We start from the raw sequence: 27,048 nt of genomic DNA on the forward strand, positions 1-27,048 counted from the left end.
TGAAGTACTGCAAAGGAGTAATATCAGTTGCATGTGAAGGACCTGTCATAGGTCAGGGAGCTGTCTGAGGACATGATGTTGAAGACAGATGGTAAAGACAAGAAGCCAGATGGAGACCGATAGGAATGGTGTTCCAGGCAGAAGGAACAGCATGGAAGAGAATGGAGCTGAGAAAATTTCGAAAGCTAGAATCTGAGGAAACCAAAAGAGAGGGGACGTTAAGACAAAGATGAGCTGGGGAGTTAAGCAGGGACCTTCTTGCCTTTATTAAGAATTGTAGACAGTATTCAAATTAGAAGCTAGAGTTCGTTGTGGAATTGCCACCACTGTGGAAATCAATGTAGACATTAGATAGCAGTAATGAAGAGTCTTTGTGTGCAGAGACCACATTTTAATCATCTTCTCACTGGTGTCTAGCACAGAGCCTCGCCGTGGTTGATGCTAAGGAAATGTTTGCTGACCGAACAGAAGCATTTGAGCAGCATAGCACTTTCATGGCTATTACCTCAGTGAAGTCTCAAATCGCTGCTAGGTCTAGGTGTACTATACTATGAGCAAACCAGGGTTCAGAGCGACACATGCAGGGGAGCCCAGGGGCAGGAGCCGGAGGAACCAGGCCCTGTCGTTCCCTGCCCACTATACTAGTGAGGAGGACTGACGTGATGTTGCCAGCTTTTTAACTTTATTCAATTAGGATGTTTAATCTTTTTAAATAATCAATTTAAATGTTTCTGTTACAAACATTTTTAAGCATATGCAAAATTAGAATTTTACAAAGAATGCTCATGTACTTGTCACCCATATTCAGTAGTGGTCAAGTTTGCCAATTTGCATCATATAGCGCCTAAAGTATTTTCTTTGCTGATGTATTTTAAAACAAATCCAACATTTATCTCTTTTCATCCCTACAGTATTCAGAAACTATAAAGAAAAAAAAGAGAACATGTTCTTATATTACCACAATGCCATTATCACACTCAACAGAATTTAAAATAATTCTTGGTATGATCTAATACGTAGTTTATAATGACTTAAATTTTTCTTTTTCCTAATCAGGATCCAAACTAGCACTATACATTACATTTGGTGGTTATGCCTCTTAAGTATAAAAAGGACATTTTAACAACAAAAAAGTAAGAAAGAAATACTTTTAAAGACAAAAACCCCACAGTCTATTATGTAAGTTTAGATTTATGAAGTGCTCCTACCCTCAGCCTTATTTTTCATGTGGTGACATGGCCCTGCTCTCTGCAGCCGCTCCTGGGAATCCATGCCCGAAATTGTTGCAGATTCTGCAGTATCGGTGGCAGGGCTGATTGCTGTCTCTCCTGAGCATCTCCTGCCTCCCCGCAACCCTGTAAGTGCTCGTTAGACAGAGGGCAGCAAGTGAACCTGGCAGTCAGCCCCAAGTCTGGTGAACCTGCACCAACAGGAGCCATGGTTTGCAGTTGACTTCTAGTCTTAAACCCAGAATCACACTAATGACATATTGAGAAGCTTTCATTTGGGAAGTGTATTGGAGAAACCGAACAAAGCCTTTTTGTTTTGATCTTACCAGCCTGCCTTATAGAATTCGCTATAGGTATGAATCTATAGCTGTATCAGAAATTGGTTATTAACTGGTTACTTAGGGTGACCAAGCCAGATAGCCACGGAACTGTACATGTCAGGAGCAAAAGAGGGAGTAGCACTGTCGCTTGTAGAGCAAAGTGTAGTACCAGTGTAGTGAAAAAAGCTGGTTGAGGCTGGAACTAGACTTGGATTCAAATCCCAGCTCTGCTGTGTGACCTTGGGTGAATTGTCTAGCCTCTCTAAGCCTCCATTTTCTCTTAGTGTTCTTCCTGTTGTGCTTCTGTTTATCTAGGAATGGTGGGTTATCCTCCAAGATAATATGTATATGTATTTCTCAAGGTGCTATTAAAGAATAAATCTGATAGGAATGTTGTGGAAGCAAGACAGATATTTGTACTCCTTATGTCATATCCAGGGGGTCTGCCAACCTGCCTACCTCTAGAACCAGACTGCTTTATCTTCTTTCTCTGCCCTGGTCTATAATTAGGCAAGAATATCATCCTTTTCACTGGGCAAGATCTAACTGATTATTATTGCAGAAGAACACAGGAAGCTTGAACATTATTATGTTAGCTTCTAGCTCCATGATTTTAATACAAAAGAAGGAACAGGACAAATCCAGCAAAGATTTAACGTCTGTATTTGCCAAGGAAGCCTTTCTTATCTGGTTGGATGTAGTCTTAAGCACTTTGCCTTAAATTAGAAGGCACAGCTCCTTGATCCTTCTTCTGATGTACCATTAGCTATGAAACACGTCAATTAAACTACAGCCTGTGCATCCCAGCTCTGAGCCTTTCACCCAACCTGCCAGCAGAACCTTCAGGGAGAATTGCCATTGTCGGCTAGGCCCTAATGATATCAGAAGTTTCCATTTTCCCCTCAGATTTTCACATCTCCTCTCTTAAGCATGATGTCCTATGTGGCTTTATTTCCATAGCCAAGACAGAAATCAAATTTCACAGCTATGGGGACAAATTTCAGATACTGAGGAAATATTCTAGGCAGAATGGAAATTTTTAAAAGGCTATATTGATATGAATTGTTGTTATCATCACTTTATATGGTATTCAGTTTATCAAATATCTTTATCTGTTTCTTCATTTGATCCTACAACAACCTTGTGATGTAAGCAGGGTGTTAATTAACATTATCCCCATTTTATAAACGAGGAATATAAAGCTTCAAAAGACCTTAGTCTTTTTTCTTTTCCATTTACAAATGCTATCACATTTAATTTTCAAGCAATCTGATGAGGCTGGTGGTGTTTTTCTATTGTACACATGAGAAAACCAGGTCTTCTCTGGGTCGAATAACTTGCACAAAATCCACCCTGTGAATTAGTGATGAACTTAAGATTTAAAGTTGAAACCTGTTTATTTCAGAGCTTTAAAAAGAAAAAACTTATACCAGGCTACTCCCAGTTGCCTGAAGACACAGGCTTTGCCAAATTCAAAAAGTTTCTGTGGTGACTCCACTTTGCAATAATCCTGATAATCAAAGAAAATCTGCCTTTATGAATCCATAAAACAAAACTGGCATGAAGCCAAATTGAAATTTGATGTATCTAATTTTCAGAGTTACACACGTATTGTACGAAATAGCTGGTTGGGGATTCAGACTGTTGTTTGTCTATAAAACTTACTTCACCTCACACATTAAAGAATTCCTGAGCATTTCCTGAAACCTCTTTAAAGGGTCTCCAGCCAGGATGTGCAAAAAATTGTTCTAGTCAAAACAAATGACCCCAATTCTGCTGAGAAAGAGAGAGAGAAACAACATATCTTAATTCAGTATATTATTAAAAATTATTCTAAAAGGTCTGATCTACATTGTAGTAGATTTAGCAAACAAAAGGATCATTTTTTTTCCCCTGAAGTCTTTATTTATCTTGCCCAATTTAGCAAACATTTATATTAGCATTTACTGTTAACTGTGTGTCACACTCTGTTCCAAACATTGGGGATACAGAAAAAGCATGACAATGTCTTGCCCTCATGGCGTCCATAACTAAGTTCTTAATGCTCAGTGCTAGAGATCTCTTACTTTGTGGAGTTCAGAAAAGATAACAGACTCACCCTATTGTCTAGGTTTCCCAGTTATAGTTGGATTCTAGGGAGTTTAGTTTTGAATTTGTTTATCTCTTTCTCTCTGTCTCTCTGTCTCCCTGTCTCTCTCTGTGTGTCACACACAGTGTGCACATGCACACACACACATACACACACACAGTAGTTTGGATAAGAAGTATGCCAAACAACATCTATAAATCTTCGGCAGTGGAAAATTGCATGTCACCACTTTAACACAGAAGCAGGATGGCAACTTGAGAGATAAGTCAAGAGTTGGGGTAAAAGGCTAATTAAATCCTTAGGCAGAATTGTGGAGATCCACAGGCTGAAAATCCTTCCAGTGGCCAGAGGTTAGCTCTCTTGATGGCAGGTGGGCATGCCAATACACATATGGGGGGGAAGCTAGTCTTCTATAGCAGTCTATAAAAACAGCAGCCCTTCCCAGCATGACTACCTGAAAAACAGCCGGAGTCTGAAAGCTCTAAAGCTGTCTCTAAAGTTTGATGTAACATGGTGCGGCCTCTTTTTTTTTAATTTATTTACTTTATTTTATTTATTTTTTTGGCTGCGTTGGGTCTTCGTTGCTGCGCGCGGGCTTTCTCTAGTTGCGGCAAGTGGGGGCTACTCTTCACTGTGGTGCGCAGGCTTCTTATAAAGGTGGCTTCTCTTGTTGTAGAACACGGGCTCTAGGCATGCAGGCTTCAGTAGTTGTGGCACACGGGCTCAGTAGTTGTGGCTTATGGGCCCTAGAGTGCAGGCTCAGTAGTTGTGGTGCATGGGCTTAGTTGCTCCGTGGCATGTGGGATCTTCCCAGACCAGGGCTTGAACTCGTGTCCCCTGCATTGGCAGGCGGATTCTTAACCACTGCACCACCAGGGAGGTCCGCGTGGTGGAGCCTCTTCTGTGCCTGTCTGACTCTGAAGTTTTGGGGCAAAGAAAAAAGAAGAGGTGGTGAAATGGGAACTTTTGATTCTTTTCTGAGCTCCAAGTAAATAGAATTATTTTTGTATCATTCATTATACAAAAGATTTTGACAAAGTATTGCTTCTTGGGCTTGAGACATAACCAGTATTCTATGGCCATCCTCCTATGCATGCCTATTCAGTTAAGAGTCTAGTGGAGAATAACATGTCTCATATTTTTCTGAAGAATGTACTTTTCAGTATGGGCTCACAGTTTTTAATTTTTAAAGTAAAATTGTCTATTATCTTTTGCAAAAAAAAAAGAGTCTAGTGGAGAAAGAGCAGTGATATATATGTTTGGAATTTTCTAGTTTTAAATTTAATTTTAAATTTTAATTTTCTAGTTTTCTAGTTCATATTACATTGATTATAAGGCTAACATTTACCCCCTTTTACACCCATACATGTCAGCTTGTGAAATCTGAGTGAGTCTTGAGTCCACCCTCTCCAAAAACGGGACTATTATTAATTGGCACTGCTTTTTGAAATCAATACTGCTTAAAAAGGTGAAAATGAAGTACATTGTATTAGATATTCAGAACAACTTTGTATAGGTGCAGAGAAGATTTCCCCATTTTACAAAGGAGTAAACAGCATCTCTGAGAGGTTGAGGGATTTTCCCAACATCACTCAGAGCCAAGACTCAAATCCAGAACTTTGATTCCAGGGTACGGCTTTGAGACCCTGGTTGCTCTTCTCACACTACCAGTAACCGTACAGTTTTTCACAAAGATTTAACCTGCCTCACTTTCTCCATTGTAACATGTATCTGACTGTATTGACTTCTTCAAAGGTATCTCATTACTGTTTAGGAAGTGCTTGATACACATATAGGAGCAGAAGTCTAAGTGGCAGATGCTCTTTTTATATTCACCCCAAAGAACCAGAAAATTAAAGGCTATGTACGAGCCTGTGTATGAGCTCCTTAAGGCAAAGAACTGCCCAGTGGATTCAGTATCCCTAGCAATTAGCATTGTGCCTGGCATGTAATAAGCCCTGAAGAAATGTTTGCTGAATAAATGAAGGAAGGTATTTCCCCCAAAGAAATGGAAACATTTACAATTGCTCACCTGTATCTCATTGCTGGAACAGTGATCAGATGCTATGCTAAGAATAGGTATAAACTATTCTGCCTGGCCCTGGTGACAACAGCGGTCATGTCCAGGTAAACAATACTGTGATTCCAATAGACAGCACCCATTGATATTTGCCCCAACCCTATTGGAAGGTGCCCCAAAGCTCAGGTTTCCTTAGCTTATAAGCCACCAAGAACTTCTAGCTCAGGTTTGTCTATTAAAAGCATCACTTCTTGGGTGAGCAGCAGGTGGTCTCTTCAAACTGCTTCCCCTGGAGTGTGGAAGTGGATAACTTGGCAGGAAAGCAGCCTGTTCTGCTTGGATGTACAGAATCCTGCTTACAGCCCAGTGATTTACCAGTTGCTGTTAAAGCTGCACACATATCCATAATGAGCAAATAGGAATAGGATGCTACCGTCCCCATTAGTGTGACTAAGGACTGGATATGCATTTGTCTTAAGAGGGACCATCACAGTAACAACAGAAAACAACTATCTTACATTTACAAAACGCTTCATGTCGAATCTCATTTTGATTCTCACACCACTTTGTGAGAGGAATCTCACAATTTACAGATGAGCAAACTGAAGCTCAGAAACTTTCCTTGGCCCTGTTGGTAGTAAATGACAGGATTAAGGTTTAAAGCTGGCCTCCCAGCCTAAAGTTCCCTGTCCTACTCTGCTCACCGCTTCCTCTGGTAGCTGACAATCATGAGTCAGCTGGATGAGATCATAGCTGTGGAGGGGTATGCCACTCACCAGCTCACTTCGAGGACGACATGCCCATGGCTTCATGCTGTAGTCTAACGCACTGAGCTTATTGTTTTCTTCTCTCAGGCACAAGGCTGGCATCCGAGCCTTGAAGATGTGAGCAGTTGTTCAGCTTTAATCTATGCAGATTAATCCTATTGCATTAAACAACCCCAGTCTCCTCACAGGAGGCAGTGCCTCCTTTCCTGTGTGGATGATGGGGTGAATTTGCTTCTGGGTCTCCTTGTTCACACTTGACAAATTGCGTAGGAAGCAGGCATATGGCAGAGACCCCTCTCATGTGTAGCACATGGCATTCACACCCTTGCCCTTGCTCCATCCAAGTGTCCATCAGTAGCTAAAGCGTTGAGATGATACTGATGGATGAGGTCACTAATACTCCTGAAAAGGGCAGCAGCTTTGGTATTGGGCATCATTCTCCTGACCTCCAGATCACTGTGGATTTGTGAGAGGTCCCTGAGGAGCCATTTAGTGGTTGCCCAGTAGGTGAGTAGTTCCATACTGGTGCCAAGTGTCCCCAAGTACGGCCATCATTGCTCTTTGGCCTGGTAGAGACATCAGTTCATAACAGGCAGAGTAAGGCTGTATTAGGGGGTACTGGGAGCAGACACAGCTTTCCATTTTACCTGGTACAGAAAGGGGTTATGACTTCTGCAAGCAGTGAACAAGAATAGCTGTTGAATTACACGTGAAAATTAACAGGAGGAATTGTCAGTAATTACCAAGAGCCAACCCTTTAGGTCCATCAGCTCTCTCTTGTAACCTTCCCAGCATGTCTTGAAGTAGGTACAGTTATTATTCCTGTTCTACTTATGAGGAGATTGAGCCCAACTTCCACAGTAATGCACAGCTAATAAGTGGCAGAGCCAGGATTCTGACCATATCTACGTAATCCAAATCTTCTACCCTGTCTACTATCATTACTCATCATGTCTAAGTGAAAGCAAATGATGTAATTCTAATGTGAATATGTCTAGTCAGGAACAACTAGATCGATACCCAAGAATGTGACATTAAAAAATATATATATGGCTTATCATTTATAGAGGGGAAAAAAGAACTAACCAGAGGTAATATTTCTTTTTTTTTTCCAGTGGATTTGTACTTTTAAAAATTGAAGTATAGTTGATTTACAGTGTTGTGTTAATTTGTGCTCTACAGCAAACTGATTCAGTTATACACATATACATTCTTTTTTTAATATTCTTTTCCATTATGGTTTAGCACAAGATATTGAATATAGTTCCCCGTGCTATATGTTAGGACCTTGTTGTTTATCCCTTCTGTCCCTATATAAAAGCTTATGTCTGCTGACCCCAACCTCCCACTCCATTCCTCCCCCAGCCTTCTCCCCCTTGGCAACCACAAGTCTGTTCTCTGTCTGTGAGTCAGTTTCTGTTTCATTTGTGTTATATTTTAGATTCCACATATAAGTGGTATATGGTATTTGTCTTTCTCTTTCTGACTTACTTAGTATGATAATCTCTAGTTGCATCCATGTTGCTGCAAATGGCATTATTTCATTCTGTTTATGGCTGAGTAGTATTCCATTGTATATATGTACCACATCTTCTTTATCCATTCATCTGTTGATGGACATTTAAGTTGTTTCTGTGTCTTGGCTATTGTGAATATTGCTGCTATGAACATACAGGTGCATGTATCTTTTTGAATTAGAGTTTTGTCCAGATATATGCCCAGGAGTGGGATTGCTGGATCATATGGCAATTCTTTTTTTTAAATTAATTAATTAATTAATTAATTAACTTATTTATTTATTTTTGGCTGTGCTAGGTCTTCGTTGCTGTGCATGGGCTTTCTCTAGTTGCGGCGAGCGGGGGCTACTCTTTGTTGTGGTGTGTGGGCTTCTCACTGCAGTGGCTTCTCTTGTTGCAGAGCACAGGCTCTAGGCACGCAGGCTTCAGTAGTTGCGGTGTGCAGGCTCAGTAGTTGTGGCTCGTGGGCTCTAGAGTGCAGGCTCAGTAGTTGTGGCTTAGTTGCTCCACAGCATGTGGGATCTTCCCGGACCAAAGCTCGAACCCTTGTTCCCTGCATTGGCAGGCGGATTCTTAACCACTGCACCACCAGGGAAGTCCCGGCAATTCTATTTTTAATCTTTTTGAGGAACCTCCATACTGTTTTCCATAGTGGCTTAAGGTCCTGCTTCTTTAATGCAGTTTCCCACCTCAGCATTATCCTGCTTAATTTCCTTGTCAGTGTCCCATTCAAGAAGTAAACTCCTTTAGGTTCTTTTTCAAAACTATATGCCATGCACCTAGTACAATCCCATGTGTAGGGAAAGAGGAATGATAGACCTTGAGGTTGGAGAAACCGAGATGAGTGAGGTATACCCACTCTCTAAGGAGTTTATGGGACAAAAAAGGAGAGGACCAGCATTCACATAATACAGTAGGTGAAAGGAAAGAGAGTGAGATTTTAGGAGGGCGGGGTAGAGAATTGAGGAGGCCTTAGGTTCTAAGGGAAAATTGTGTTTTAATAGGTACTAAGATGTGATGGAGACAGACTGACCTCACAGAGATCCAGGGTTGAATGCTAGCTCCATGTCCAATGAGCTCTGTTACCTAGAAGCTTTGTGACTTTGGTGAAGTTAGTTAACCTCTCTGAACCTGTTTCCTCACCTCTAAAATAATATGCTTACCTCAGAGCTTTGTTAGGAGAAATAACATAATTTTTAAGTATGTAGCACAGAAACTAGTCTATTGCAGGTGTTCAGTTCAGTAAACATGAATTTTCCTTTAGAATATATAAAGATTGAGCACTTTAAAATATTAGAATGTTCTCCTGAGTGTTAGGAATTTATTGGAAAATATCCCAAAGGGGAGGGCGTGGATGTGAATGAAACATTTGGGGAAAGAAGAGGGAATTAAGATTAAATGGACATGGTAGTGTTAGATTTTTAACTTGTTGAAAATGTAGTTTTCAATACTATTGTAAAACATAAAGAAGACATACTTCACAATTTATTTATCTACTTTCTTGTTTATTTCTAGAGCTTTTCTAATTTTAAACTTGTTTAACTATGAGAAGCTGGAGACATAGCCCCTCTCCTCTCTGTCTCTGTCTCTCTCTCACACGTGCATACACACACACCATTTATATTTGTAAACTCAGATCTTATTGTTTTTGCTTCGATGAAATTACTTGTAAAGCTTTATTTTTCAAAAAGGAGCAAAGAGGGATAAACACTTTTGAATACAGGATTTGTGTTTAACACGATTGTCAAAGTGGAGAAGTTGAGAACAAGATGATTCCAGTTAAGACAAATACAATACAATACAATACAACACACAATATAATACCTCCCCATCCATAGTGGAGAATGTAAACACCATAGAATACGATGTAGAATAAACATTTCAAAAGGATGGTAGAAAACGTTTTGGGACTCTAATGAGCCATACAGTAAGGAGAACGCAGGAAGAGCCTAATCAAGTGCTGATCACATACAAGTTAAGTATCAAAGAACTGTTTCCAAAATGTATGACATGGCTGAGATGGGGAGAGCATAGAGACTGCCAAGAGAATAGTAAAAATAACAGTGGGATTTGGGAGTGGCCATAATTAGACAGGAGTAAAGCCTTGAAATTAGGCAGAATAATTAGCCTTGAAGAAAAAAGTCCTAGAGAAGCATCTTGTCTTTCTTCATTTAAGAAAACTTAATATTGAAAACAGGCAATTTCAGTCCTACAGGCATTTTAGAACTGAATTCATTTCAGTTCCGCTCACTTCCTCGTTGATTATTTATTCATTCATTCATTCAGAAAATGTTTATTGAGCACCTGTTATTAAATGCCTCCTGCATACCAGACACTAGGTTAGGAACAGGCAAAGCCTTGGTGAGCTCAATCTAATGGGGAAGGTGAGCAACGGCGCAAATGACTGCAGTTTGGTGTGATAAGTACAGTAAAGTAGCAAAGTGGCGGTATGTAGTTGAGGACTGGCACTGAATTAGGTGTTTTGGTGGCGGGGGGAGGGGGGGATGGTTGGAGGTGGGAGTTCAGGTTTTTGTCATGATAATAAAGTCATCAAATGGTAAAGGGGTTGTCCTGGGAACAGATGGCAAATTCAGTGATTCTTAGGGGCGATGCATGGTGTTTAGCTAGTGACAGTGGAGCACGGCTCAGAAGGAACGGAGAGTTCCAGCTCTGTGTTCCAGGCTAGATTATTTTCTCCAAAAAATGCTGATGGGGGCTGTGTGACTCTGTGCAAAGCTTTGATACTCATGCTGTGGTGCTGTACAGACCTGCCGTGGATGTGCTCACGTACACCAAGATCCCTGTCTGACACCAAAGGCTGTCATATGGGAATTGTTAAATAAATTATAGTCTAAACTGTGGAATGTAATTAAGGGTATTAAGAAACATGATACTTATTATTTGAGAGAAGGTAGGAAAAGATCCAAGTTACACTGTTAAAAAGGGAGGAAAAAACATTAGCATAATACATAATTAAGATCTCATATGTGTGTGGGAGTATGTATATATTCAAATGAATTGAGAAATGTCTGCGGAAGTCCAGCACCCGCCAGCTGTGTACCTATAGGCTATGCTATAGGGAAGGACAGCAGTGAGAGAGAAGGGGGAATGGGGACCTCTCATTTTTTATTCTGTGTTTTTCTATATGGTTCACATTTTTACAACATCCATGGACTTCGTTTTGTAATTTAAATAAGAAATGAAATAATGCCTATGAAGCCCTGAGCACAGCATCTGCCATGTGGCTGGCAGTAATAGTAATTGGATATTAATAGGATGGCAAGAAAATATGACTTGCTCAGAATGATTTAAATCTGCATATAGCATCATATTTATGGTTGTAAATAAGTGTTTTCTCTCTCTGCTAAAATGAAATAAAATAAATATCTTAAATTATGGTTAATAGATTTTAGTTAAATAGGTATTCTGCTTATTTAAACATTTAGGATTTAATTATTCAAAGAGAAGTTTTGAACAGGAAGTCTTCCAAATCTAGGTAATATCAGACTTCGCCTAATAAGCACCAGAAATTTCCCGTCAGTTAGGGTTGTCTGTAGAGCGCTAAACTTTAAAAATATTTAACATTCAGAATTCATTGTTGTCTGTCATTGAAAACTAAGGTCAAATCATTTTCTTTATGAAATTCCACACCACAACAGCCAACAGCCAGATATTCAGTAAATTGAATTTAAATTTAGTTTTGTGGAAGTTTTTATTATAAAAAAATTGAAGTATACTGTAAGTAGATCATCTTGTATTTATATTCAGTCATTCTTGTTTTTGTGAAAAGTTATGAATAAATTGAATTGAAAAATCACATTGTTTTCTGAAATGTATTGAGGACCTCTGTGAAAATTCTTTATGCTTTAAATTCTCCGAAAGCAAGACACAGTTGTGCCAGGGAGGTGACAGACCAAGTTGGGATCAAGAACATGGAAACTTCAAAAGCCATTTCTTTTTCTATGCTCATTGTTTTACTAAGTGTCTTAAAACCTATTTTTCTTTCTTTATTTTTATTGGATTGATATGGTGAAAAAATTTTTCCTGTGATGAAATAGCATATTTTAATAATTATATTTCCTTGATTTTTTTAGACCCATATATTTTTTCTTTGAATGTTTCTAAAATAGATTTACTGTTTTCTAACCCTGATCTCCTGAGAAGCTGATTTAAATATATATTGTGTGTTAGAATTGATGAAGTTTGGCCTGTGATGTTTTATATTAAAGCTATAAGGCAAAGTTGAGGTATGATCCCAAGTAATCAGCTTCTAAGAGCCCCCCAGGGGGGAAAAAAGCTTAGCAAAATTAAATGGCATTTTTTACACAGTTCATCACCAAACACTTGATACTCTGGTCTATCTGGCTGAGGGTAACTAGAGACTCACCTCCGCCCCTATACTATTGGTAATCCTATGAACTTTTGGGTTTTTTTACCCTCTCATTTCTAAATTAATCCTATTATTTAGAGATAATTATAGATTCACATGCAGTTGTAAGAAACAATACAGGGAAATCCTATGTATCTTTTACTCAGTTTTTCCCAGTGGTAACATTTTAGAAATCTGTAGCATGCTATGACAAGCAGGATGTTGACATAGACATAATCCATCAAATTTATTCCAGTTTTCCCAGCTTTACTTGTAATCATTTGTGTGTGTGTGTGTGTGTGTATGTGTGTGTGTAGTGAGTTCTGTGTCATTTTATCACATGTGCAAATACCTGTATCCATGACCACAGTCAAGACAGGAAACATTTCCATCACCAACAAGGATACCTTGTATAGCCCATTTATAAAAACACCCACCTCCTCCCCCGTGGACTTTTCACATATTGGGGATTTGGTGGTGGTATGTTTTTGGGAAATAACTGGTTTGTTCTTTTCCTCTTGTGAATGTCTTCAAATAAATAATATGAAAGTGAACCTTCTGTGTTCCTCCATTCTTGCACTGTGCATCTCCCCGTTGCTTGGCAAAGGGACCAACAGGGACGAAGGGTTGCCTTGAGTGTGCAGTATTTCTAATTGCTGAAGGCACAGAACCAAATTTGCCACCTCCGTTTCCGTTCCCAGATTACGCTCGATTTGAGGCCAAAATCCATGACCTACGAGAGCAGATGATGAACCACAGCATGAGCTCCGGGTCCGGGTCCCTGCGAACCAATCAGAAACGCTCTCTCTATGTCAGGTAGGCAACAGTGTATTTCTTACTGTGATCTGTACTTGTGAGCCGTCAGCTTGGGGAGACAAAGGCGACTCCTTATAGCAATGGGACACGTGTTCTTGACTAACCTACACTTGTCAGTACACCACTGTAAGACCTTAAGTTTAACCATTTTGAAGAAATTTTTGAAATGTTATTAATTATGTTAAATTAGTTAAAGGTCCCTGCTTTTAACAAGTTCTTTGACCATGTTGTGATCCAGGGTAAAGTTCTTAGCATAGGTTGTAATAAAAATAATGAGAAGAAATATTTTCAGTTCTGATACATCCTAAATTGAATATGTGGGCCAAAGCCCTGGACATTGGCTTACCATCAGTATGAGAAGAAAATATTCTCATATTGCTTCCTGGCCTGCTTGACATCTATGCATTAACTTTGGGGTATTGATTGGAAATCAGAAGTACTCTCTCAAAGAGCTATGTGGTTTTTTTCTTAAAAGTTTTGGTAGAATGACTTTCTTCTGTGGCATCTCATTACCAGTTGATTCTCAAACCACAAAAGTTACTTGTTCCTTGCCTGTCAAAACTCATTAATTTACAAGGAAAAAGATGACTGATTGAACTTGAAATGCCCTGTGGTCTTTCATCCCCATAGTTAACTGTTGAGTAAGATCCATCATCACTCAACTATAACATTCACCTCTTAGCATAAGCCTTCTATATTCCTCCCAAAATATACTTCATCAATGCTGACTCCACTTGAAAAAAAACCCAGAAAACTGTACACTTGCAAACTGTAAAAACTCAGTGAATTTGAAGTATCCAGTTGTTTCTTAAAAACAATTCACCAGGGGCTTCCCTGGTGGCGCAGTGGTTGAGAGTCCGCCTGCCGATGCAGGGGACACGGGTTCGTGTCCCGGTCCGGGAAGATCCCACATGCCGCGGAGCAGCTGGGCCCGTGAGCCATGGCCGCTGAGCCTGCGCGTCCGGAGCCTGTGCTCCGCAACGGGAGAGGCCACAACAGTGAGAGGCCCATGTACCGCCAAAAAAAAAAATAATAATAATAATTCACCATATTTCTTTGAGGATTTTATGTCATATTAAAGGATTAATTCCTAGTTTTTCATAAAATCTAGGAAAATCTTCCCAATTCCAATTGGAAACTATTCCTCATTCCACTATCATTCAGTTAAAAAGAATGATGACTTACAATAATAATAATGTAAGTATTAACAGCCAAAGGGGGAGAGTGATGTCCAGTTAATGGTGCAGATGAATCCAAGTATCAGTGGAGGAACCATGCCCATCCTCACTGTATTCTCTCTCCCTCAGGATCTGGTCAGATTCCCACCTAGGGTCATATCCTCCTGATCTGAAATTTCACTGTCTTTTCTTGACATGAGGTGCATGTTATAGCCATTAATTGATGTACTTGGATTGACTTGTCCTGTTGGTTCCTCTTTGGCTATAAAGTTATCTTTTGTGTGTATTAGGTAGGCACAGCAGGGCCAAGAAGGGAGCAGGATTCCAGAAGGCGGCAGGTTCTTGAAGGCCTTGATTTGCTGGCCTCTCTGACAAGCATAGAGTCCCTTCTTATTCCAGGGAGTTCCAGTACCTCAGAAGTCCTGAGATTTAAAATAAAAAAAAAAACAGAATATCAATGTCCCAAATTTGTTCAACTGCATTTTGGAAGATTATTTTGATACATTTCTGTGTAATCTGTGAAAGGAACTATTGAGGACCACCCTAGAACATGTCTTGTAGTGACATCACAAATATGATGGAAAGTAGCTGTTTCTGTTCTCCTTACTTGTGTTGTATTGCTATTCTTTGTGATATAAAATATTTTCTAATCTTGAAATGTTTTAGTCTTGGGTAACCAATTAGGAAAAGCCAATTAGGTTAGTAGGTTAGAGATAAATCAGCTAATAAAAATGGAATGGTTATATAGAATAAAACTGGAAGGAAACATTACCATATTGTTGGTATCTTGTTAAAAGAATAGAATGCATAAAAATGTCAATGTACTGGAAGGAGTTGCCAAAAATATACTGGTAATAGCTTACTCCTTTTAATTAAGTTGTGGAGGATTAGGAAAATTAAATGAAGTGCTATGATGCTATTATGTAAGACTAATAGACTTATTTGAAATAGTAGTGTTATTCAGAATCAGACCTTTGCTCTCTAAAATGGTAAATAAAACTATAACATACAAAAGAGATGAAGACTTAAGGTAATAAAGAGTGTTACCTTGTTAACATTCTAATAGTTGGAGGTCATATTGAAAGGAGGAACTACTTTTAAATGAGGTTCAAAAATAGCTGACACTAAATGGGAAATTTTCCAAATTATTTCTTCACAAGATACCAAAAGTGTCTTGTAGAGAGCTGACCTCAGTATCTAAATGACTTTTAGAGGCATAGAATTGGAAAAGATATGGACCATGAATAGAGTAAAATCAGAGGGAAAGAACTTACAAGATCCCCTGGCCTTGTTCTCATGCAATGTGATAAATTAATTTAAATTAATTAATTAATTTCATTAATTAATAAAATGAAATGAAATGGCAAGGCCTAAAGGGGATTCTTACTAAAAATGATTAAGTATGTTTGTTTGTTTATTTGTTTCACACCAGTTTTAGCTATAGGATTTTCATAGATATGCTTGTTTCATCTAGATCGCTTGAATAGAACTACTGCCAGTTGATTGTGCTTATTTTAGAAAGTCAACTAGTTGCTGTCTCAAAATAAATCAGTAGCAGAATTTCTCTGATTATATAAACATCAGATGATGAGCATGTCTCTTTAATCTGAGAATGACACCCTGGAGTATTATTCTCTTTATTCTGCTCAGCTTTATGTGATTCTAGGGCTGGAACCTTAGCTATCACCAGGCCCACTGTTTAATTTGCAGAAGGGGAAACTGAGGCCCCAGGAGGGAAAGGATTTGCCTGGGACCCCACAGCCATTTGGTGGCAGAGTTAGATGTCCTGCCTCCCAGGGCCACCTCACTCCACCTGCTCAGGGCGCAGCTTGTGCGTCTCAGCTGTTGAATGCACTTTGGCCATGAATCCCAGTGTGCTTCCGTCAGCACAGTGGCCGACTCTTGGATTAAGGAGTAGATTAGCTGAGAGGAGGAATTCAAACAGAAACCTCTTTGGGGTTTTTACACAGGATAAACTGTACTATAGCGATTTCATAGGGGATTTCTTTAGTACTATTCGTATTTTTCCATGAAGCCGAAACCTAAACCAGAAAGCAAGCAGCTTCTTTGTTCTGTAATAAACAATTTAGCTGACTTAGTAGAACATTTGTTTGCACCATAAAACCACCCTTCCCCTTGGAGTCACCTCCTCTTCCCTATATACACAACACATACACACGCACACACTCTCTCTCACACCTCACACTCCCAACATTAGCCCTGCACTGACTGTGTCCAAGATAGTGCATCTCCTCAGGATATTGCAGAAGTTGACCTCATTCCCCTACTAGAAACGGTCCTCCCTGGTGATGGCGATTTATTTGCCTGATAGTGTGGAAGAGAGGAGGGAACTAGCACATCTGAGCCAGGCGGTGTTGTAAACTTGAGCCAACCCTCTCTATTTTCCAATCTAGTTGTAATCATTTTCCTTCTTTTAATCTTTTTTGTAAGGTGCTTGAAGTGCTTTGGTAGTGCCATGCAAATGGAGTTGATTGTCGCTAATGATAATACTGTACATGTTGTATGCCAGTGACTTGCATCTATTTGATTTAATGGGCTATGCGTATTGTGTATTTCCTGCATTGTGAAACATATGTAGTTGTAGAACCTTAAAAGTAAATAAAATATTAAAAATTTGAATAAAGTATTTTTCAAAATGCTCCACAAGTACATTATCAGTTCTTCAGCCATAGATTCACTTGGGCTCCTGAACCACTGGAATACGGGGTTTCGTTGCATGTACTTTGGGGCTCTCCATATGGGCAGCTTGAGGTCTCCCTCCCTCTGAAATATGCACTCCCTTTCTTCTTATCAGTTGTTAAATGCATCCCTATAGCAGAACAAGGCTTTTCCTGCTAATAATAGGAATGCACCTTTATATCTAAAAGCTATGAAGAAAGGTCAGAGATACAGGGGATTAAATTCACACAGAAGTGCAAATGGCTAAGGAGAGATCCTTTCTTCTGATAAAAGAGAGCAAGAGCACCCAGGACACTGGGAGAATGGAGAGGGGAAGAAAGAAAAGCAGGTAAGTCCACCAATGGGGAGTAAAAGATCACAGGAAGGAATATAAAAGAGAAACTTGACCCATGTTCATTTGTTAATAAAAGGTATCGATTTTGAGAGTTGAAGTGAATAAGCTTTCTGTTGTGAATTTAGGTTTTGTTTGTTTGTTTGTTTGCTTCATATTTGGAGCATTTTGTGAATTTATGTTTAGTCAGTTACTATAATTTATTCATGCATTCATCAAGCATTTTTTGAGTGTATATTCTGTGCCAGGACCTATAATGGACATTGAGGACCAACAAGGAACTCACATCTAGTGCGGGGGACAGATGAGGGGAAGACAATCACAATGCAGTGTGGTGTGAAAAGTTAGCTCTAGAAAGGCCGAGAACCTTTACTGCTGCCTTATATAAGGATATCTGAATTGATTCTTGAAGAGTTTGTATGAGTTAATCCAGAGGCCTTCAAACCTTTTTACTCAAAGTAAGAAATACATTACTCATCATGACCCAGTAAATACATACACACATAAGCTGAAAGAAAAATTTCATCAAATTGTACCTTTTATGTACAGTAAACTTTGGTATTTTCCATTCTATTTGTCTTCCTCTTTTTTAAAAAAGAGAAGGTCACAACTCATTAACTTGATTTAATAACTCACTAATGGGTTGTGATCTACAGCTTGCAGATGGAGTAAACAAGGAGGAGCATTCCAGGCAGATGACACAGTACATAGGCAGGAGAACACATCTTCACTACGTTACACTTAGCATCTCTGGAATCCCCAGACCCTTGGTGTTCTAGCCAACTTGGAAGGCGGTTCTCCCTGGCATAGATGAGGAAGTAGAAATGGAGGGAAATGTTTGTCAGGCATCTTCTGTGGGTCACCCATTATGTTAGTGTTTGGCATATATTTCCCCGTATGATTCTCGCAACACCTCGAAGAATCGGGCGATATTTCCTCTATTTTACAGGTGAAGAAAGTGAGACTCAGAGAAGGTAAATATTTGCCCCCAAGCTCACAGAACGGGACTGGATGTGAGCTAGACATTCAGGTCCTGTGTGTGAGGCAGTAGAGAACAGTGCTTATTTAAGAGCATGGTTGCTGGATTGTGCCAGACAGACAAACATCTGAATCTTGGTTCTGCCACTTACTAGCTCATTGATCTTGGACAAGTCAGTCTCTCTGGCCTTAGCGTCTTTATCCGTGAAATTAGTAATAAGATACCACAAAGTGGTTGTGAGGATAAAGTAAAATAGTGAATTTTAATACCTGGCACATGTGAAGCAATTGATTAATGTCAGTGGTATTTATCATTTATTAGAAAGGCAAACTGTCCCCTGCAGGACAGAGAGACTGTAGAATTGTTTGTGAACGAGACACTTTTCTCAGCAGCGGTGAGTCTCCCTGTGCCTTGGCTTTCCTTCATCAAGGGAAGGAGGATAGACTTCCTGGAGACCTTTTATGTTTTCAGTCCTCTGGACCCCATGAAAGCCAACGGGAAAGGCCAGGATTCTATGGCTCCAGAGTGCCCAGCTCTGCCAACTCATCAGGCATTTCTCATCCCCCACAAGGGTCTGTCCAGAGGCAGAATCTAAAAAGAATTCAGTTGGAGACACAGCTAAGAAGAAAGGGTTGCTTTGCTTACACCCGGCCCTTCCAGTTCCTCATGGGTGTTATCAGCATCCCTATCCTCACAATTTCTTCCATTTTTCCTCTGCATTCTTCAGCTGCTCTAATCCCTCTGCTCATGGTTCTCTGTTCTCAATTTGAAGGATTTACTTCTTTTTACAGTGGTTCGAAGTCCACATTTTAAACTGGTAACTCAAACTTTCTACTTTCCTTGACAGTTTTTGCTTCAAAGGCTATATAATATAACAAATGCTGAGGTCTGCCTCCTGCCCCATTGTTTAACATAGTGTTTTTACACATAGATTCATCAGGGCATCGATTCTTTCATTCAACAAACATGGTTTCACGTACTTACCTACAATATACCAGTCTGCCGTAGATGCTAAGGATACAGAGATGAGTAAGAGCACAGACCTCCTTCCCTCAGGATTCTCATTGTCCATATCTGCAGGCAATTCAAGTAGTATGTAGATCATTATTGTAACTGTCCTTTTATGATGCCTCATGTGTTATATGCCTTGCAATTATTAACCTATTTTAATCTTTACATTATGCCTATAAGGCTTCCTACAATGAAATCTACCCAGAGGACCACTGGTATTTAAAACTCAGCTATGAAAATAGTAATCACTCTGGTCTTTGTTAAAGCTTCATGGGAAAGCTCCTTGAAATGGCAATACCGTCACTACTGGACCCGCAAATCCCAGTTAATGTCTTCATTTTACTATATCCTTAGTGCCTATGCCACAGTGCTTGGCATAAGGAAGTCTCCTTAGTAAATATTTGTTGGATGAATTAATTCCTAGATTCTCTTTCCTATACAAATGTGAAAGAAAAAAATTAGAAGATAAGCCAAGACCTTTGAGCAGTCAGTCCTACGGAAACCCAATACCAAGTGTGTGGAGTCTGGCTGTGTCCTGAGGACGCAGGAACTACCTACTGGTCCTGGGATTTCCAGGACGCATTGGGCTCTGCAGGGCCTTTCAGGCTGCTTCATTTGCCTGCTGAACTCTGTGACCCTCTTTCAACTGAGGCCTAATTCAATAATACATTTAGACCATGACACACAGCCAGTACCCTCTTAGCAAGAGGACTTGGGGTGAGGGCTGGGTTCAGGGTGAACTTCATCCATTTTCTCATTCTCAGCACCCTTAATCTTCCTGTTCTAGGGACATAGGGCTGGGAGTTATATTGAAGTAAGTCTTGAGCAAACATATCTCACCCAGTATTCTTTATCCTGATGGGTTTTCATTCTAGAGGAAAGATGTTCTTACCTGATTTTGTTGGGAGGGGAAAGCAACATCATCATATAAGTAAGAGACCCTGGTCTTTTTTCTTCTTCTTTAAATAGTAACATATCCTTCCACTCTACTTCCTTCCCCCACTGTACTGCTGGTCAGTAATCTGGGGATGCAAAGGAAGAATGTGGAATGAAGCCAGTCAGGGGACTTTGCTCCAGTGCAAAGCTGCTTTCAACTTCACTTGGCTATGGATTTCTCCACGTCATTTAAGGCAAAGCCATGAAATCTGTGAACTTTATTATAAGTCAGGTTTTTACCTTCTTCCCTTCCAACCTTGGACCAACATGCTGTGAGCAGCCGTCCCCAGAGGACATGTCTCAATCCTGTGTGCATCCCCTGCCCAGTGCTTGGCACAGCGCTGGCTACAATGGCATTTTTACTGCCTGTCATTCATTCAGTCACTCATATATTCTTTTTTTGTTTTTTTGTTTTTGTTTTTTTGGTTTTTTGCAGTACGTGGGCCTCTCACTGTTGTGGCCTCTCCCGTTGCGGAGCACAGGCTCTGGACGCGCAGGCTCAGTGGCCATGGCGCACGGGCCCAGCCGCTCCACGGCACGTGGGATCTTCCCGGACCGGGGCACGAACCCGTGTCCCCTGCATCGGCAGGCGGACTCTCAACCACTGCGCCACCAGGGAAGCCCACTCATATATTCTTATTTGGCAAAATTATCATTTATTCTTTCAGAAATACAATGAATTATAGCACCTTGGATTCAGAGTTTCTTATCTCTCTTAAAATCTTATTGGGGGAGAGATGACCAGGTACCTGAAACAGTTTAACAAAATGAGGCAGAAAGTCTGGAGATAGTCTAGACTTCGGAAGCCAGAGAGATCTGGAGAGGGCATTGCAAAGTCAGGCTAGGCAGCTGGAACCACACTGAGAGGCCAGAGCTTGTGTACCAGTGCTTTACTCCTGACTTCACTTAAGCCTTATAACAGTGCTATGACATAGTTATGATTATTATCCCCATTCTACAGAGGAGGAACCTTGTAGAAGGAAAAATAACCTATACGTGGTGCTACGTGGCCAAGCCATATTCTCTACCCAGGTGTGTCACTGGAGCCCATGCCCACTGTACTACAGTACAGTGAGGAGAAAGTTAATCCTGTAGGGGCAGAGGTTACATTCATATTGATAGACCTTCTGTTTGGTTTATGCTTTATACTGACTTCCTCAGGGAAGTCTGGTCCAGACTTCACAGTTGCTCAGTTGCTGAAACTTGAGTTTCTCATTTATAAAATGGACATAATACTTGGTTCACAGACTTGTTGTTAGGATTAAGTTAAACTAAGTCTATGAAAGAGGCTGCCAGATGGGCCCGTTAGGTAAAGGGGAGGACCTTTACCCCTTCCATTGCTCAGAGCCTGCCTCCTAAGCTGGTGCCTCCTTTAAAGTGGAATAGATTTTGATTCTTCATGTATACTTTGAGACTCATTAGCACTATGTGCACTCTTTCAGGCATTTGCATTTTTAATTGCATCCTTAATTGTGGAACAAAAGGCTTTGTCTTCAGGCAGCTAATTTTGTGCCAGAAATAGAAAGGAGGAGGGGTCATTGGGCATCTGGAGGAGGTTTCTCCTTCACCTAAAATCATAGGCAGGCCCCGATTTTAAAAGGTTTTTAATTTTTAGATTTCTATAGGAAGAGGGACAGTAGTACCATGGACGACTCTACCATTGACCATCACATTTCTTTTATCTATCCCTCTATCCCAAGATCTAGAATCAGATATCATTTTTATTAATGGCAGACCCTCATTCACTCACTTGTTCACTCACTCATTCATCCAGAAAACTGTTTCAGAGCCACAACCATCCACCTTATGCTATACTATGCCCTCGGGAATAAAAAGATTAATAGGGCATCTTTTCTGCCCTGAAGGCACTCAAGAATCACTCTACCAGCCTGGGTTCTGATCCTCACCCCCACCCCACAGTTATCATATTTCCAGACATTTCACATCTCCAGAGGAGGTACTTTAGCCTGTTAGCCTCAAATTACTACTTCCAAGAACAATCTGAACAGCTCTAGCTACAAAAGAGGGCAGAACAATAAAAGGCACAACACAGAATGTTCACAGGAGAGAACAGGTGAGAGATGAGGGCGTGGAAAAACTGAGGGAATCTCCACCCTAAATCATGAGATTAGGTTAGCAACAAGGGAATAAACTTAGGACATTGGTCCTTTCATCTCAGCATTTGAAACAGAGCCAGACACATTATAGGAAATCTTTAAGTACTTATCGAACAAACTTTTTGAATATCAATTCAAATTGATATTTGAATTGATATCAATTGAACATGAAGGTTAAACATAGTGGTACTGGGAGAATCACCAGTGACTCATAGATGCTGGTTGAGTTAAGCACGTGCCCCTCTGTGTTCCTCTGCCCCATGTAAACTCTCTTCTAACCTTCATACCCTCTCCACTGCCCGCCTCTTGACTCACCTGTCCCCTCCACCGGATGGTGAGCACCTCTCAAATGGAGATTTGCCCAGTTACAGTCTGTATCTGCGCGGTCTGGCATACGGTAACTGTTGAATCCATCAAGTGAATGAATTATGGATGTTGCTAGATTGGAGAGCATTTAACTTTTAATTAAAATTTTACTTAATTACCTCATGGCTTGCAAATGGTTCCCTGCCTAACAGAGGTCCTTGTCTCTTCTTGATGGGATGAATAAACCGTCCTGTTCAGTAGTGATAATTGTCTCAAACTATGTTTTTTTTTAAAACTCATTTAGCCAGACAAATGCCATATTTAATATAGGTTAAGACTTCAAACCCATTTTCCTTTTTATTGGGAATCAATAAGAACAGAAACAATAGCAAACATCCACAAGTTCTTCTAAAATACTTCCTAATAATAAACAGCTAATTATAATTGCATCCTATTCTATGCCAGGCAGTTTGCTAAGCACCTTATATGGATTATCTTATATAATTCTCACAGCCCCTGCCCCCCTAAGAGATAAGTGCTAGTTTTAGCCCCACTGTAAAGAAGAGAAAATGGAGACCAGGTTTGAAGTTTACCCATAAGAGGCTAAGCTGGGCCTAGAACCTAAGCCGGCTGTCCTCTGCCCCTACCTATGGTGCCATGTGGCTTTACTGAAAGGCTTGATTTGATTTAAAATATCTGTTAAGTAGGTATTGTTTTCCCACAGTTTTCAGATAAGAAATCTGTGGCTCAAAGTATTGAACTATCTCCTCTTTTCTCCAAGCATAGAGTAGTACCAAGCCCTTGCCTCAGTCCGCTCTCTTTAAAGGTGTGTGAACCCACAGCTCACATGTACCTTTGTCTAATGTTTGCCTCCTGTTTCATTTGCTGCCACGTAACACACCGCATGATTTCTATAGAACTACTTATGCATTGTTAAATGTCGAATGGGCAGCTGAATGAATATCATAGTCACCTTAGATCCTGTACTCTAGTTTGAAGATGCCCAGAGCATGCGGTGTTGTGGTTAAATTGAGCGAGACCCCCTGAGCTGCGGCCACGACAACAGTGTGAATAAATTCTCTGCCCCTCTTCTGCCAGCAGATTCTGCAGCCTGCGTAGCCCTAGCCAGGTAAAGCCCCACATCAAAGAACACAATTGAAGTGCCTGTCATACGTTGTGCCCCGAACATGGGGGACCATGCAGCCTGAGACCCACAGTCAGCTACACAATTTGTGGGGCCCAGTGCAAAGTGAAAATGGGGCTCCACATTCAAAAATTAGAATGTAAAGACAGAGCAGAGCATAATACTAAGTGCGGGACTCTGCAACCACGCAGACCCACACCCATGAAGCCAGTCCTGCTAACACCTGGCTTAGGACAGTTTGCTCAGAGCTGAAGGCATGTGTGTTTCCCTTAGTAAATAGTGCAGCAAGTGTAAGAAACACGATATCAGCATTGGGAACATTTTCAAGGAGCCAAGCTTTGTCTTTTACCTAAAAGAGTACTTTGTATAAAGTATCCATACCTCTGCTTTTGGGATCTGTGGAAACACTATCCTTCAGCCCTCTTAGTACTTGAGGACCTTGAAATTCCACTTGCTCTGAGCTTTCAAGGGCCTGCTTTCAGTCATCACTCTCCACTGTAGGAAATCCTTTCAAAAGTTAAGTGGTGTCATTTTTTCACATTTAGTTAGCACCTGCAGTACACTGTTCTACGAAACAGTCTTCCTGTTCTGCAAAAGTTACTACCCCTTCTCCTAGCTCCTCAGGTCTAAATTCTTAAGAAAATGTATAAAAGTGCCTCAGAGAACTTTGGAAATCACTGGAACCTGTTGGGTGTTTTTGTCCTTTCCATGTGTGATTTCCTACATGCAGAGGCTGCAAGACTTATAGATTTCCCTGACCAACAGCATTAGAATTTTAAAAATCAGGGGCCTGACATGGGATTGACAACTTAATTTCACCAAGTAAGAAGTCTAAAAATAATAAACCCACATACAAATTATATTTTAAATTGATCGCTCTTTATTATTGCCATCATTTTATGTAAGAAAGGCCATTTTAAGGTCAGAAAAGTGGGAACAAAATATAAACATCAGGAAAAGTACTCCAAATTTTAAAATTTATATTTTATAAACCCCACTAGATGCATCTCCATCTTTCTACTATCCACATAATCCTACCTTGTAGCTAAAAAAATTAAGGCAAACATTGTGACAGCTAACTTGTTTAAATTCTTAATCCTGAATTTTCTGGTTTTAAATGATTATAAAATGCCTGAGATGGCTTTTTACCTTTGTCTTTTCTTGATGAAGAAAGCCATCTTTTAGATTTTCTTATTCCTCATGTATTTTCTTCATTTTTTATACCATTTTCTCAATAAGTAGGAAGCCCAGACTATTGCTGGTGAACATCCTCTTTGGTAAACTGATGCCTTTTTGGTGATGCTTGTTAAGAGGTAAGAAGGAATTTTCATGATCAAAATTGGATTTTTATTATTTTTTAAATTGTACTTTCATGTATTTTACATTATGGCATCCTTTATTTTATTTGTTTATTTATTATTATTATTTTTTTTGCGGTACGCGGGCCCCTCACTGTTGTGGCCTCTCCCGTTGTGGAGCACAGGCTCTGGATGCGCAGGCTCAGCGGCCATGGCTTACGGGCCCAGCCGCTCCGCAGCATGTGGGATCTTCCCGGACCGGGGCACAAACCCGTGTCCCCTGCATCGGCAGGCGGACTCTCAACCACTGAGCCACCAGGGAAACCCTGGCATTCTTTATTTTAAAAACGGACTCTTAAAAGGTATCATCACATTCTGGTGTCTTGCACTGTATTTTAAAACATTGTATAACTGTATTGTTTCAGAACAGATGGCTTACTTCATATACTTTTCCCCCTTAATTTTCTTTAGTTTACATCTTGTACATGCTTCTATTTTTATTTTTATTTTTTAATTTTTTTTGGCCATGCTGTGTGGCTTGTGGGATGGGATCTCAGTTCCCCAACCAGGGATTGAACCCGGGCCACGGCAGTGAAAGTGCTGAATCCTACCCAGTAGACTACCAGGGAACTCCCCCTTAATTTTCTCAAAAATGAGGATTTGGCCTTTCAGATGATAGCTCCCATACTTAAAAAAAAAAAAATCTGATTCATGGGTAAAATAATGAGAAAATGCAATGTGAACTGAATAGAACATTACCACAAACAGGATATTGGGCAGCTTCTAGTGACCTCTGTCACATAAATATATATTCTCATGTAAATTAACTTTGTAGTTCTTACTCTCCAGACAAAGCTCTTAACCAGTTCCTGTGGCTTCTCAACTCTCTTCCTGTTAAGGAGGGCTCTGAGTTAGTCATCAGGAAGGGGTTTCTGTGTTTCTGGTTGCTGTGAATCCAGGTCAGCAGAGAGTTTCCCTATCTCTAAAAGGCCTGTGTTGAATGAACCCCAGTGTTGGCCCTTTATAAGATTATAACACTTTGCTCTTTTCCTAAAATTCCCTGTTTCTGCCCCTTCCCTCATAAATGGATGCCCCCATCCTATGCCCACCTCCACAACACACTCAGATCTTCTTATGAGTCCTTGATTATATAATGGATTCAGGTATCCTGAGGACAAGAAGATGGTGATGAGAATTTAGATCTAATAATATCTATGAGGGAGTATCATTATTACCCCCATTTCACAGTTAATGAAACCAAGGTTAGATAGTTCATGTTATTGCCCAAAGTTGCACAGCAAAGAAGGAGAACAAATATAAATTAGTTCTGTCTGTTGCCAAATCCCTGGTCTTAGCCTTAATGTCCAGGGTTTCTGGAAATACCACATTTTCTTGGATATGCTTGATTTCCTCTATGCTCCCTCACTCCTGTTGGTACTTATAATTGTTACAGGAAGTCATATAAGTTTTACTCTAGAAAATAGTAATTTAATGTATAGTGCATCTCCCTCAATAATAAATGAGTACCTTAAAGATGGTTGGTGAGTGGACCCTTGACATGGAGTTAGGATGGCTCCAATTTAAACCGTAGGGTCATACCCTTCGTCGACCAAGCGTCATCATCGAAGAGGCATGAACTTTCCTGCTGCATACAGGATGAGAAGATTGCAAGACCTTTTGATTAACCTACAGCAAGTATGGTATAGTGGAAAGGATATGGGTTTAAGTTTTTCTAGGGTGACTACTATTTACAAAAAACTATGTAGAATGCTGTCAAGGAGTGAAAAGGTAGATCAGATATGCCTCAGGATGCAGTTAAAGCTAGTTAGTATTATTTTCATCTGTTTTTTTCTGTGTTATTCTTAATCCAGATTCTGCTCCAGGATCTGACAGTGTGTGTGTTGGGGGGGGCGAGGGGGCA

At 40.2% G+C, this 27,048-nt stretch overlaps 1 protein-coding gene across 12 annotated transcripts in view; it reads left to right on the forward strand.

Moving 5' to 3' along the window:
* Positions 1 to 27,048, forward strand: part of DLG2 (discs large MAGUK scaffold protein 2) — a 1,239,088-nt gene that overhangs the window by 1,073,995 nt on the left and 138,045 nt on the right. For 11 of the 12 annotated variants that reach the window (XM_060105473.1, XM_060105479.1, XM_060105470.1 and 8 more), the window contains one exon: positions 13,013 to 13,127. In XM_060105473.1, the coding sequence (XP_059961456.1) occupies positions 13,013 to 13,127 (115 nt within the window). Of the gene's footprint in view, positions 1 to 12,495; positions 12,512 to 13,012; positions 13,128 to 27,048 lie in introns of those variants that run through there. The other variant, XM_060105482.1, reaches the window with a different exon arrangement.

The sequence above is a fragment of the Mesoplodon densirostris genome, chromosome 7 (genome assembly GCF_025265405.1).
Source record: "Mesoplodon densirostris isolate mMesDen1 chromosome 7, mMesDen1 primary haplotype, whole genome shotgun sequence".
Classification (NCBI taxonomy): domain Eukaryota; kingdom Metazoa; phylum Chordata; class Mammalia; order Artiodactyla; family Ziphiidae; genus Mesoplodon; species Mesoplodon densirostris.